The sequence below is a fragment of the Epinephelus lanceolatus genome, chromosome 2 (assembly GCF_041903045.1).
Source record: "Epinephelus lanceolatus isolate andai-2023 chromosome 2, ASM4190304v1, whole genome shotgun sequence".
NCBI lineage: Eukaryota > Metazoa > Chordata > Actinopteri > Perciformes > Serranidae > Epinephelus > Epinephelus lanceolatus.
In genome coordinates, this window is record NC_135735.1 from 30,408,218 (window position 1) to 30,423,148 (window position 14,931).

A 14,931-nucleotide genomic window follows, 5' to 3' on the forward strand; every position below is an offset into this window, starting at 1 on the left:
GTCACCTCTGCTTCTGAGGATAAGTTCATCCCAGTCACCAGCCTCAGAAATGGCAAGTTAACAGCAGCTCAGATCAGAGACCAGATGAATGCCACACAGAGTTCTAGCAGCAGACCCATCTCTAGAACAACTGTTAAGAGGAGACTGCGCCAATCAGGCCTTCATGGTCAAATAGCTGCTAGGAAACCACTGCTAAGGAGAGGCAACAAGCAGAAGAGATTTGTTTGGGCCAAGAAACACAAGGAATGGACATTAGACCAGTGGAAATCTGTGCTTTGGTCTGATGAGTCCAAATTTGAGATCTTTGGTTCCAACCGCCGTGTCTTTGTGAGACGCAGAAAAGGTGAACAGATGGATTCCACATGCCTGGTTCCCACTGTGAAGCATGGAGGAGGAGGTGTGATGGTGTGGGGGTGTTTTGCTGGTGACACTGTTGGGGATTTATTCAAAATTGAAGGCACACTGAACCAGCATGGCTACCACAGCATCCTGCAGCAACATGCCATCCCATCCGGTTTGCGTTTAGTTGGACGATCATTTATTTTTCAACAGGACAATGACCCCAAACACACCTCCAGGCTGTGTAAGGGCTATTTGACCAAGAAGGAGAGTGATGGAGTGCTGCGGCAGATGACCTGGCCTCCACAGTCACCGGACCTGAACCCAATCAAGATGGTTTGGGGTGAGCTGGACCGCAGAGTGAAGGCAAAGGGGCCAACAAGTGCTAAACACCTCTGGGAACTCCTTCAAGACTGTTGGAAAACCATTTCAGGTGACTACCTCTTGAAGCTCATGGAGAGAATGCCAAGAGTGTGCAAAGCAGTAATCAGAGCAAAGGGTGGCTATTTTGAAGAAACTCTAGTTTCTTCAAAATAGCCACCCTTTGCTCTATAAAACATGTTTTCAGTTATTTCACCTTTTTTGTTAAGTACATAACTCCACGTGTTCATTCATAGTTTTGATGCCTTCAGTGAGAATCTACAATGTAAATAGTCATGAAAATAAAGAAAATGCATTGAATGAGAAGGTGTGTCCAAACTTTTGGCCTGTACTGTATATGTCATAGACATCTCTTGTATGGGAGATGCAAGACATAATTCATCTGAAATATGTCATCATAAGAAGATATCTCTGATATCTCTGTCTGATGATGCACAAAAACTGTAGTGATGAAAAGAAAACTGTGATTATGATTGACAATCAGCAAAAAAAGGAAACACTTTTTTTGAATTACAAGGTGGTTATTGTATGAAATCATAGGCACCACAGGGTTGTAACAGCCCACAGCTGCTATAACATATCAAAGCTTGTTTTCTAGACTGTTGAGAGATGTGCATGGTCACAACATGACATGTTTAAAACTTCTGCTAAAAACCTCTCCCTTCCTTTCTCCCCTACCCTACAGCAATGATGACATACAGAGCTGTGTGATCTATCTTTGTGCCACCATGTGGCATGAAACCTACGATGAAATGCTGAAAATTCTCACCTCCATGTTCAGGTTGGAGACACTGTCACTGCAGACACCTAAATGCGCCAGTATCAATAACACAACATGGGTTTAATCCCATTTTCACATCCCTTTAAATAACAGCTGAGCAGCAGCTGAAAATCATGTGATGTAGTATGCTGGGGTGTGTCAGTGCACCATGACATCACTGTTCGGTACAGGTCCAGAGCTCACTTCTGATCAGAGGTGCAAGAGATGTGAAATGTTTTAACCAGACAGGCAGTACAACACATCTATCCAGGCTGTTGCTCTATAAAATGTTAATCATGAATTAAATGTATCCACTTCATTTGCATATGATATAAGATATCCAAGGGCTAAAAATGTTAAACCTTTGTGCTGTCGAGCATTTGAAATTCTCCTACTTATTTAATGCTTTGATGGTTTATATTGAAAGAAGAAAATACAGAAGTGCATAGGCTTTTGCTCTATTGTTACACTTGTTTGTGGGTGTTTCAGGTTGGACCGCTACCGAGGTGATCCAAAAGAGGACCATAAGGACTGTTTTGACTTTGAGTGTCACATTTATGTGGACGATGCCTTCATGACTGAAAAGGAGACAGGAAAGAGGCTGGTTAACTCTTACGTTGAAGACTTGGTCCATGTTGTCATAGAGGTTTACAGGTGAGATTATTCATCAACCGACTATCCATCTATACCTTTATCCATCCATCTATCTTTTAAACAAACATCTATCCATTCATCATGCAGGGTGTTTACCAACAAAGAACCAGATGACGTGTCGATCATTCAAACTCCCTACGGCGGCAGGCTGATGTTTGTTATGCCAGAAGGCAACATGCTCTATGTTCACCTAAAAGACAAAAGTCTCATCAGGAACAAGAAGAGATGGTCCCAGGTATAATGTAGCAGTGGTGTTTTTGTCCTACAGGTGCCGTGGCCAACAACAAAAGACTTGCACCAAGTAGATCCAAGTTAAAACTCAGCCCAGTCGCCAGAGGAAAATGTTGAAATTGTTCCGTAACGTTTCTACAAAATACAAATACATTACATTTGCACGTTTCATGTGTATCATGTGAGTGATTCTAAAGTGACATAATTTATGGCTGACTTTGTCATTGGGATGTGGAGGGGACAGTGGATGGCATGTTACTTAGGTGCCAAACTGTAGACAACTGCAAACCAATGTGTGACCAACAAACAAGAAAAACGGTTGTGTTTTTGCAATGTCAGTGTGTTTCCATCAGGTTTTCAAGCTCCAAACATGGGTACTTTGTAGCATCCCCTTGGCAGGAATAGTAGCACAAAAAGTGGTTGTTTTTTACCAAGACATGGCTGCTTCTCTTACCCAGATAGTGTCACAAAAACCCAGGTATTTTAAACCAAAACATGATCTTTTCCTAACCATTATCAAGTTTTGCTAACCACATATTAACCCCTGCATGTTAAAACGTAAAGTTTCAACCTATCAGCCACGTAACATGCAAATGTAATGTATCCATAGTTTGCATAAACGTACAACCCCAATTCCAAAAAAGTTGGGACCCTGTTTAAAACGTTAATAAAAACAGAATGCAATTACTTGTAAATCCTACTGGACATATATTCAACTGAATACAGGCCAAAGGCAAGACATTTAATGTTTAAAATGACAAACGTTATTTTCTGTTTTATGAATATGCACTCATTCTGAATTAAATGCCTGCGACACATCCCAAAAGAGTTGGGACAGGGTCATGTTTAGCACAGTGCTACATCACCTTTTATTTTAGCAGGCCACCACTGTTAAAGTTTCTGTGGGACAAATACACTATTTAAATTGCACAAATGTCTCTGATAGCTGGTCATGGATTTTCACACTATACGTTACTGTATATGACTTTCAGATTATGTATTTGTACTATCTACTCGGCTGGAAGGGCTACATCGTCAAGAACCCTCAGAAGATCCCAGTAAGACTTTTCTGCCTTTTGTGTAAAATGTGTACATATTAGTATTTTGACACTATGTGTATAAAATTTTACAATACTTTTACAATATTGTGTCCTGTTTTGTCCAGCACCACCATAATCCACGCAAAGACAGTATGATCTCTATGTACGGAGAGATTTTCCTGGTGCCTCAGCATGAAAATGACCACAAGAGAAGATTCATCTCAGATGACAACACTTACATCCTGGCTCTCGACGGAGACACAGACTTCCAACCTAAAGCAGTGATTCTGCTTGTAGACAGGTCAGTGATCAACAAAGCATCAACCGTTTCTCAGCTGTTACTGAATAAAAACATATTTTTACCAGCCGCAAAAGAGGGGCTGGTACTGTTTGCACCTTGTGAGTCTATATATGTGTCATCATTGCAAAATGTGGTCCTATTGTACATATTGTACATATTGTACAGGGAACCACCACAGAAGCATTTTTGATACTTTGCAAGGGGTCTGTCTGTCTGTAGACACTCAAGGGTGACATTTGCGGATGAAATGGTGTATTAAGTTACTGCTGATGCAAACCAAACATTTCCTACTGCTGCAGCTCCACTATAAAACATTTAACTGGCCAAACACAAATGAACTTTTCTGATGAAGAAGTCATAGGAACTGCAATGTGTTTTTCAGTAAGCCTAGCACTTACCATAGTCATTCATCAAAAATGTGTCTACAAAACAATACAGCAGTCATTTTCAGCATTTGTTGACAGCGGATCAGTCTAAAATATTACAGGGGAGATATGTAACAAGGAAAAGCAGCCTTGGTGAGCTATTAGAGCTGCAGGTGTCAGGCTGCACACCTCCAAATTAGCAAGATAACCAACTCCTTCCAGATCGCAGTGTCTCACAGAATGATGGAAAAATGCCAATTATTGCTCACCTCCTTTATGAAAATAACAAAAGTTTATTTTGCTGGCCCCGGAACTCTGTGACCTGTCATATATCTGCTATATATGCTGTTACCACCAATAAGTACAGGTGTCGCCAAATCAACTGAGAGTGATATCTTCAAGATTGCCATTTCAAAAAACATATTTTCACTGGCAGGTTGAGGATGTATGACAACGTTGGTGCAGCCTGTGGTAGAATCCATCCTACTGGTATGGGTAAGTAGACATTATTTTGGCCTCTATAGCACAAGGTATTAGTGTTGTCACGATACCAAAATCTTTGTTTCGGTACCAATACCAATATGAATTTCGATACTTTTCGATACTCTTCTGTACTTTTCCTAAGGACAAGTCCTTTTGGATACAAACCTTTAGAACAATAAATAGTAGGGGTGTAACAGTACCAAAAAAAATTATGGTTTGGTAAGTACCTCGGTATGGACGTCACGGTTTGGTAACTCAAATGTTCCACCAAGTTTGTGTTGTCTCGTGTTGTCTCCCTTTGCGAGGCAGACTTTCTCTTGTCTTTTTTTCACATGCACCAGCTGCGAATGTTGATACAGGTGTTGTCATATACACCACTTGCGCACTCTGTGCTCCAATAGGAACAAGAAAGGCGTTTGTGTGCATAATTGAGTAAAATAAATTAACTAAATTAATGAATTGAATCAGTTTCAAAGTACCGGTATTTTTCCGAATGCAGTATAGTACCGTTTGGAATACTCTAGTATTTTAGTACCGGTATACCGTGCAACACTACAAGGTATAATAGTTTGATCAAACAAGGTTCAAATTTGTCAAAAGGTAGAAGTGGGGCTGGTGTGTGTGTGTGTGTGTGTGTGTGTGTGTGTGTGATGGACTGGTTCTGTCCAGCATATGCCCAACATATGCTGGGATAGATTCCAGTCTCCATAACCCTCACCATGACTGAGTGAAATGAGCATTTGTGACATTTCCCTGCTAAGGATTTTCTCTCATGTCTCTCTGCCTATGTACTCTTTTTTTTTCATTGTTCTCTCTCACTTTGTCACTGTAAATCTCTGCGGTCATCACCCTGGCTGCCTGCCATCCTAGGTCCCATGGTGTGGTATCAGAAGTTTGAGTATGCAGTAGGTCACTGGCTACAGAAGACAGCAGAGCATGTGTTTGGCTCGGTGCTGTGCAGTCCAGGATGTTTCAGTCTGTTTAGAGGATCAGCCTTAATGGATGACAATGTACTGAAGAGATACACAACAACTGCAACCAGAGCTTCAGAATACGTCCAGTATGACCAAGGTTGGTTGGGAAATGCACCCACCACTTTTGCATAACCATTTTGCCTAGTTTTGTCTTTTTGCCTTTCCTCTTTGACTGTTTGCGTTCATTTCTCGCATTTCTTTTCTGTCTTGTGTGTGCATCTATGTTTCTAGGGGAGGATCGCTGGCTGTGTACTTTGTTACTGCAACAAGGATGGCGTGTCGAATACAATGCTGCATCAGATGCTTACACCAACTCACCACAAGAGTTTCAAGAGTTTTATAACCAGAGGAGACGATGGGGACCATCTACACTGGCTAATACACTGGACCTTCTGCACAGGTTAGTGTTATTTATTATTATTAATAGTAGGGTTTACATCCCAAGCCAGGTACTCTCTCACTTTACTGACTAAAAACACTTGAGTAATATCTACAGCTATTCATCCTAAATCTGTTTAAGATGACACGAGGATATGTACATTGCACTGATATTAACTTTTCTGTGGTTGTGACTAAAATTACAGTGGTGCAGAAACAGTGAAGAGAAACTCGTCCATCTCCAGGCTCTACATCTTCTACCAGATGTTCACTGTTGGCTCCTCTATCCTCGGTCCAGCCTCTGTGACTCTTATGATAGCAGGTAGGTTCAAGCCTAGTTTACTACGCTACCAGCTCCTCCTTGCTGGGTGTTGTTTAATGACTGCAGCAGGGTAAATGTTTTCTTCTTTACCTGTTTTCCCTGCTTCTCTCACCTCCGTCTGTTTTCCCTAATCATGTTTTTTTTAGTATTGAGTCAGTGAGGGCTGAATGCATCAATAAAGTCAGACTCTTTCTGCATTTACATGAACTCGAAAGGCAAAAATGATTGTATTTTTGTGTTTTGTTTTCATGTGTAGCTGCTTACTAAGTTATGCTAGCTTACAAGTGAATTCTGCATTATTTCATGTCATACTGTGATTGATTGATTTGTAAATATGGATATTGGGAGCAGTCACATCGTAAGACTAGCATCATAAGTTTATGATTTAATTTCCTCTGAAATGAATGAATCTTGGAGGACTGTGTCCAAGGCAGGTTAGGCAATATTATAGCATTACAGTATACCAGAGTATTTAGAAATTCCCACAGTATGATTTTCAATACCGTCAAAAAGACAGACACTCATCTTTCTATTAAATTCATATTGAGAGGCTGTATTGAGGATTTATTGTAGCACCCAGCTCGCCCAGTCTCTACTGGTGGAACAGGCAGCTAAGCTGAGAAATGACTGCCAGTGGTGAAGACAACATACAGAATCTATAAACAGTCGGCCAGCAACAGTGGATGAACTCATTAGATGACTAACAAAACTAATCAAAACAGTTTGGGTGAGTTTTATCTTGTTTCTGTCAAATTTGAATTAAGTGTGTTTTAAGATGAGTGAACTTGGCAGACAGAGAAACTGTAAAGCCTAATTTATGGTACAGTGCTTGACACTTATGAGTATTATTCAACAGGATTGACATATTTTTGACATAAAAGTATCGCTCAACATTTTTCTTTCATGTCACGCACCTGGAGAATTTTGTCACATTGCAGACAGCGTCATATTTGGTCATGAGATGTGATTGAATAGTGTTACGAACATCACCATGGAAATAGCAGTTTTCGATCCACATGGACTCGACCTGCAGTCAGTGTTTCTGTCCACAGAAGCAACCATCTGTCTGCAGCTGAGAGGACAGCGGCTAGCAAAACTGCCTTCAGCAGGCTGTATGACAGCAGACATTTACTGAACCAAAATAGTTTTCATGTCAGCGAGACAGGAGGTAATCAATAGTGTTTATATTTATGGATAAATTGATTTTATTTCCCTACCCACCACAGTGAGGGAATCTGCTGCATACTACTATCGTCATATACTATATAAGGTATGAAACAAATATATATGCCCAAGCATAATCCATAATTCATTAAAATTCCATGGATTTGGCCTGAATCAAAATAGACTTTTTATTAAACTACAATAGTGATTACTAGGATATCCCACTTGCCCCGCATATTTTGTACTAATAATCTTTCTGTATTAATAATTTTATCAAAGTCCATCTAACTGCATCTGTTCCCTCTCTGTCTTTTCCTGACAGGTGCTTTCCAGTTTGTCTTCAAAATCAGTGGTACACTTTCCATCATCATCGCAAGCATTCCTCCTGTGTTCTACATCATCGTCTGTTTTATAGCCAAGCCTAATACCCAAATAACCATTGCTGGCATTATGAGTGTCCTGTACGCATTCCTCATGACTGCATCCTTCTTTTCTATCATCGGTGGGTAAAAACTCTTTGTGACTTCATATGTTTGTGTCTGACTTTTTTCCATATTGTGATTTATATTATAAACCCCTAAATGCACATACACACGCTAGGATGGGGGATATTGAAATTCCCATACTGACAATATTGCTTTAGGAAAAATTATACATGAAATTAAAAAAGCTAAAGAGACCTATGGAGTAGAGATGCAAATGTTGAACTGGCAATAAGTGGCCTCAATGTAGGTAAGCGCAATTTTACACAACAGCATGCTGAGATAAATAAATCAGGTCAATCAACTGTTGAGGTTATCTTTATGCAATGACCGTCACGTTTGTATTTTGTTGCTTTTGCAAAAGCCACGGTGATTGAGGGCTGATTGCTCACCATGGTGGGAGTTTTGGTCCGGCTGCTCTTTGTGGATAAAGTCAGTGGCCGATTTCTCCTTTTTTGTTTGATTTAAGCTTTTTTTTTTTTTTTTTTTGTCAATTAACAAGAGCAGACATCTTTCCTGCTGGGGTTAGGGCTACACGGGTAATTACAGTATCAGACATATGCTAGCATGCTACAACAATGCAGTGAAGGATAGAGAAAGCAAGAAAAAGAGACTGAATATAGCACAAAATTCATCACAGGTGTTGCATAACTGAACATCTTTCATATCATATCACCCAAGCCTGACATACATCATGTTCCCCTTTTAGGTGACATGGTGATTCAGGGCACCTTCCTGACCCCCACTGGCTTGTTTTTGGTTTCTATGACAATCATGTACGCAGTGACTGCTATACTACACCCGGAGGAGTGCGGTATGGTTATATTATATGATCATAAACATTGTTTTTACATTTATGTCATGTCATGTCATGTTATGTTATGTTATGTTATTATCTTTATGTTCCATTATGTTGTGTTATTTCTCCTCCAGGGATGATTGTCTATGGTCTGATGTATTTCATCTGTATCCCCAGTGGATACCTCCTACTGACCATCTACTCACTGGTTAACATGCACATTGTGTCCTGGGGCACAAGGGAATCCAAGTAATGCACTGATCATTATTAGCCGGAGTAGTCTTACCTCCACCTGCAAACAACCATTTTCATTATTTATTAATCTTTTAATTAATCATTAATTTAAAGTGATATCATTTTAACTTTAATAATTGCATGACAAAACTTTCAGATCTAATCCCCCAATAATCTAAAGCCAATCTATTGGTTGATTACCTGTCTTCTCATTTCAGCACTAATGGTGTTAGTTGTAGCAGTAAAGTTAACTGTTAAGGGGAAAGTTAAAAGTAGTTTTAGGAGAAGCAAAATCAGTAAAAAAAAAACAGTAGTGAATTAAGTCGTATTTTCTACCAGTAGCATGAGCAGCAATAATGGTGACTGGCAATAATCACTTAATTCATAATGCACACAAACTTCAAGAGGAAGCATTCTCTCAATACTTAAGATCTCCCTAAGTATCGACATCGTAATGCTAAATATATGATACAGAAAATAATTTAATCAATCCACTTCTATTTGTATGGCATATACAGTATAAGCTAATAATGAATTACACAGGAACAGATGAAATTTAAAAGGCAGGAAATAAAATATCTACAGTCACATAACTGTAACATATAGTAAACCAAATCCAAAATAAGGGTAATACCCTTATTGGGTGATATTGGGTGATATTAGATATCACCCAAGCCTAGTATCAAATATCATTATATACGGTACCGTATATAATGATATTTGATATTAGGCTTGGGTGATATCTAATATTATAGCTTGATATTTTCCTCAAGCTCTCTTAGCTTTTTCAAACAGATAAATACACAATAGAAACTCACAAGGTGTTAAGAAAAATATTTTTCTCACATCTATTTTCCTTATTATAATACAACTGTTTTGTATTCTCATCTCTCTAAGCCACAGAACTGAGACTGGTTTAATTGCCTCGTTAAGACTTCATTCAAACTGAATAAAAACAAAGAAAATCTCACTCAAACCATCTTGGTTACTCTTGTTACTCATCCAGTTAATTGCTCCACTGTTTCAACAATCACCAGCTCCGGTTTGGTCAAGATAAACCCTTAATTCACTGAGTTAGATGTAGAAAAAAAATACTGTCTTTTCCCACGGTTTCTTTCGGTCGTTGCTGGCTGGCTGTTTCAAGTCCTGTGCGCACACATGTGCTGCTCATGTAGCCAGTGTGGCCAGGGCGTTATCCCTTCACCATAGGATGTCACCGAGTCTTTAAAGCCTTTGGAAACACAGCTTGAAATAGTAAAAATGCATATATTATATCAAAGTCGAGTGTCTCATTAATCATCCACAAAAGTCTGAGTGAAAATAACCATTAATAACTATTAGAAAACCTGGTTTAAAAACAGCTCATTTTGCTGTTTAGACCACTTGCCAGGACAGAGTGGGCGTGGCAGATAACGCTCTGATTGACAGCTCCCTCGTTTTGATTGACATCTCCCTGGCTCAGCAATGGCTGCCACAAATTTAATCCAGCCGTACATGTTTGAGCCCTCTGATGATTCAGAGGACGAAGCAGAAGCTGAAAATGATTCCTTTCAGGTGGTCACTGAATGGTAAGTTTCAAAATGTTTTGTGATTCATATTAATGTTACTTTGTAGAATACTTAGCATAACTTTTACATGCAATGTTACGGCCAGGCTCCACCGGCTGCAAACGTACAGCGTAGCGTCGCGGCATATTCATTTGGGCTCCACTGACTGCGTACGGAAGCAGTGGGGTTGTTTACCGTTTGCTGAGCCGAGAGGCTGCATGTAGGCTGCATGAAATGTTAAAGCATTTTCCACCTAAATTATTACATATATTTGAGTTATGGATAAACAATAGAAGAGCCGCTTAAATAGAGTTGTCGCGCCGCTCTCGTTGCCGGTGGAGCCGCTGTAATTGATAAACGGGGGCGAGCTGCTACGGGACTCGCGCTGCAGACGTGCCCGGTTGAGCCCGGCTGTTAGCTGAGATGAATGACAACGGGAGGCTAGCGCTTTGCCTTTCTTCATTGAGATACGTTTTCATTGAAAACATAAATCTGCTCCGTTTTTCTGATAATAGCCTTTTTCATTCAAACACATCCAGTCTTAATAGATTAAATATGTCTTTACTCTGACACACACACCGACCGTCAAAGCGGGAAAGACCGGTGCCGGCCGGCCGTCTCTCTGGCCTTTTATTGAAGTATTGGCCCGCCTCAAATAACGTTCCCCTCCGGCTAAAATTGTGTTGTTTCCCGCAGCATCACCTCCGCGATTGGGGATATGTTTATGCGTAGCAAAGCTAACTGCTTGGGGTTGGGGTTAGGGGTGAGGAAGGGTGCACATTACGTCCCCTCCCCTTGAGTCGACACGGGCACCGGGCCCGGGGGGCAAGCCCGGCCACTCACAAGCCGCCTCTTCCTGCAGCTCCACGAGCTGCAAAGGCTCGGACTGTCCGGGCTCTGGAGCCGGTCAACCTGATTCGAGTGCTGCTGGGAGCCCGCCGGAGGCAGAGCCTCCGCTGGGTCGCAGCCGAGCGGTTCAGCCAGTTTACGATCTGTATTTTCTAAACATCAGACTAGAAAGAGGAGTTGGCTCAGACTCAAAGAGGCAGATTTAGCTGGAGCAGAAAGGTTTTGTTGCGCTGCCACTTGGGGGCGGGATGAGACAACTGACTGATGATTTATGATTGTTTGGAATTTATTGCGTAATAAATCTCAGAGATAACCACTGCCCAATCAAACCCAATTTCAAGAATGTACAAAAACTTAAAAGACAGATATTTCGAATTTGGATGGAAACAGATTTCTAATTGTTTTACATGTTTAATATTATGTACATAAGACCCTAAATTACATAGTTAGAAGGCTATTGTGGATTTGGGTTTCCAGAGGCTTTAAGCTCAACTACCTGTTCCATCAGTAGAGACCGGAGACTGCCCTCTGGTGGCGAATGCTGTACAGTACACGAGTTTAATAGAAAGAGGAGCGTCTGTATTTCTGTATTGTCATATAACAGTATTGAAAATCATACTGACTTGATTTTTAAGTACCCTGGTATACCGTAATACCATGATACCATCCCAGCCTATGTGACACTGTGCAGATATGTAGAATATAAGTTGATGAAATCCATCAAGTCATCCATCCACTCTCCACTGCTTATTCAGTTTGGGTGGTGGTGGAAGCAGACTATTGTTAAGCAATGATTCACTTGAAGAACAGACAAGTGGAAGCCGCAGGGAATTCATTTGCTTGTATTTATGCCGATGTGCATTCCCAATAATCACTCACTGTATCTGTCTGTACTTTAATGAGTGTATGCTTTTTCTTACTATCCATCCTTCTGTCTGCTTGTCAGGGGACAAGAAGAAGTGAAGAAGAACCATAATCTTTTGTGTGACAAAACCTGTAGACTCTGCTGCTGGGACATGAAGTGTCAGGTACTGTTAGCAAACGGCTAATGACAAGCCTTCCAGTGGCTAAATAGATGGACGGATTCATTCATTTTATCCTGTCATTTTTTTCAGGTAACACAAGAAACAGAGAATCTGATGATTCGACAGATCACAGGCCAGAATGCACAGCAAGCCCCTCCTCTTCAAATCACCCAACCAGACTCGGTAACTCAACAGACAGCTGTAAATGTGGAGCCTCAAGTCATTGTTGACATAACCAAAACAGTTACAGAAGCTACGAATCCTCCAAGTAACAACCTGAAAGAGAAGTTGGCAAAAGGCAATGATGCTGGCTCCTATAGCAGGTATTTATTTTCAATTCCTTTCTTCTCTTTTGTTTATCAGTAATGTATCTGGTCACTGAATATTTCAATCAATCCATTAAAAACATATACAGCCATTAAGTTGATCACCTGTTAAGTCCACTGGCCAAACTGACACACCTGAGATTATGAACACAACCATGCCCAAAAACTCACTGTTGATTCAGATTTAGATTATCCTCCATCTTTGTAGAAGGACAAATGCACCTATACGCTTGAATTGTGAAATTCATACTACCAAACATTCACAAAAATGTTCATGTGCAGTGATGACAGTACCAAGAAAAAGAGCATATCACCGAGTTTATCTGACGAAGATGATATTGAGGAGGATGATGACAGCATGATTGCTGACCAAGAAGAGGACTTTCCTGTCAGCGGTGAGTACTTCAACTGTGTATTTGTCCTGTATATTACATACTGCAATTCATACAAGTCTTAGTGTTATGTATAGCATACTATAATGATGTTATTGGTGTGTGTGTGTGTGTGTGTGTGTGTGTGTGTGTGTGTACGTAGACTGGGTTGTGCCGGTGAAAGAAGAGTTTTTGAAGAAGCTGACTTATGCCAACATGAAGAGAAATCTACAAGAACAAATAAGGTAAATAATTACATTTGTTTTGTCCTAAGGAGGTATTAAATCACGTCACACTAAAAACACAGTCACTGTTGTATCAACTAAAACTGTACAATTACAATTGTTTGTTTTGTGCATTTTTTGCCCTCAGATACGTACTCCGTAACAAAGATGAGGATGATTTGTGTGAGGAACTGGTCATGATGTTGACGGACACTCTTCATGACGAGCTAAGTGGAGTGGGGCCTGAGGATGTTCTGTCACAAAGCCAGCTGGAGGAGTTACAATCTACACTGGAAGAGCGGGTAATGATGATAATAATAATAGTATTATAATAATAATTACGGTTGGGCATTTTAAATTATTTCTATGTTTAGCTGCATTAAAATATTATGAAGTAGTCACAAAACAAAAAATAAAAATGACATAAGGAGAGAGTCTGGAATTAACACTGAACCAAAAAAATGTGGGTAGGGGCTGCCTACCCCTCTGTGCTGCACAGACTGTGGAGAAAAATGGAAAAACTAGTTGGGCATTTTTGTGTAGAAACATGGAAGTTATTTTATGGTTAAGAAAACGTAGCACCAAAGAAAAAGGGCTGTCTGACAGCAAAGCGGTGACAATAAATTTAGCAACCACTTTGACTGATTTTAATTTTTTTTCTGACTTTATATGTATATATATATATATATATATATATATATATGTATATACTACTTACATATATATTATACTACTATTTTCAGCAATCCACATCAAATAAAAGGTATAATTTTATTATATCGCATACAAATGCTTCTATTTCAAAGGCTTTTAATTTTATGAAACCCATACTTTCATAAAAAGAAAAGGAATGATTGAATCACTGAGTGAGTGACTGACTGTCTTTATCTCCCAGGCTCGGCGAACCCTTATATCCAGTCAAATGGAGAAATTAGAGAAGAGAATAAGGGTAGCCATCAAGAAAACACTCACTGCCCCGCAAGTGCAAAAACTTGATGAGGTAAGACCTGATTCAGCCACTGGCTCTGTTAGAACCACGGCTAGCAGGGACAAGTCAGTGTTGATTGAAGAGCTGTGAATTGTTCTTACAGATAAACAAATGGAAACTTTAATGGATAATTAAGAAAATGTATTGCTAAAACAATAGTTCACACCTGACAGGTTGGATTGGGTAAGGTGACAAAGCCAGGTAAAAAAACAACATATAAATAACAATCCTGATATTTTATGACCATCTCTGTGATGGTCTCAGTCAGACAAAAAATATTATTGCCTATGGAGCACACTATAATTGATGTTATTGGTGTGTGTGTGTGTGTGTGTGCGTGTGCGTGTGTGTGTGTTTAGGGTGAGCATGACTTCTGGATCAAGTTACTCGATCGCTACCTGAAGCCTATTGTTGACACAAAAGCACATCTGGAGGAAGTCACCAGAGAACTCAAGTCACTACGCAACAAGGTCAGCTATCTGCATTCACTATTTATGCAAATCTGTCTCTTTTTTTATCTTTGTGGCATGATTTATGTCTCACACGAGATATGCATCTATATTATTTTATTGTTTTATTACTGTTTGGACATACTGGAAATACTGACAGTGTATTAGGACAGTTTATTTTCTGGTTATTCATTAACTGTTCATTATTTATCATGTGTAAGCATTACAACAGCAAGTCAAACAGA

The 14,931-nt window shown here is 39.9% G+C and overlaps 1 protein-coding gene across 1 annotated transcript in view; it reads left to right on the forward strand.

The window, feature by feature from the left end:
* chs1 (chitin synthase 1) overlaps positions 1–14,931 on the forward strand; it is a 34,118-nt gene that overhangs the window by 12,891 nt on the left and 6,296 nt on the right. The window contains exons 13-31 of the mRNA XM_078176338.1: positions 1,406–1,501; positions 1,970–2,134; positions 2,222–2,369; positions 3,358–3,423; positions 3,531–3,706; positions 4,508–4,566; positions 5,425–5,625; positions 5,760–5,928; positions 6,113–6,228; positions 7,715–7,894; positions 8,584–8,688; positions 8,808–8,922; positions 12,250–12,331; positions 12,419–12,651; positions 12,937–13,049; positions 13,189–13,270; positions 13,398–13,551; positions 14,145–14,249; positions 14,597–14,707. Coding sequence (XP_078032464.1) covers positions 1,406–1,501; positions 1,970–2,134; positions 2,222–2,369; positions 3,358–3,423; positions 3,531–3,706; positions 4,508–4,566; positions 5,425–5,625; positions 5,760–5,928; positions 6,113–6,228; positions 7,715–7,894; positions 8,584–8,688; positions 8,808–8,922; positions 12,250–12,331; positions 12,419–12,651; positions 12,937–13,049; positions 13,189–13,270; positions 13,398–13,551; positions 14,145–14,249; positions 14,597–14,707 — 2,476 coding nt within the window. The remainder of the gene's footprint in view (positions 1–1,405; positions 1,502–1,969; positions 2,135–2,221; positions 2,370–3,357; positions 3,424–3,530; positions 3,707–4,507; positions 4,567–5,424; positions 5,626–5,759; positions 5,929–6,112; positions 6,229–7,714; positions 7,895–8,583; positions 8,689–8,807; positions 8,923–12,249; positions 12,332–12,418; positions 12,652–12,936; positions 13,050–13,188; positions 13,271–13,397; positions 13,552–14,144; positions 14,250–14,596; positions 14,708–14,931) is intronic.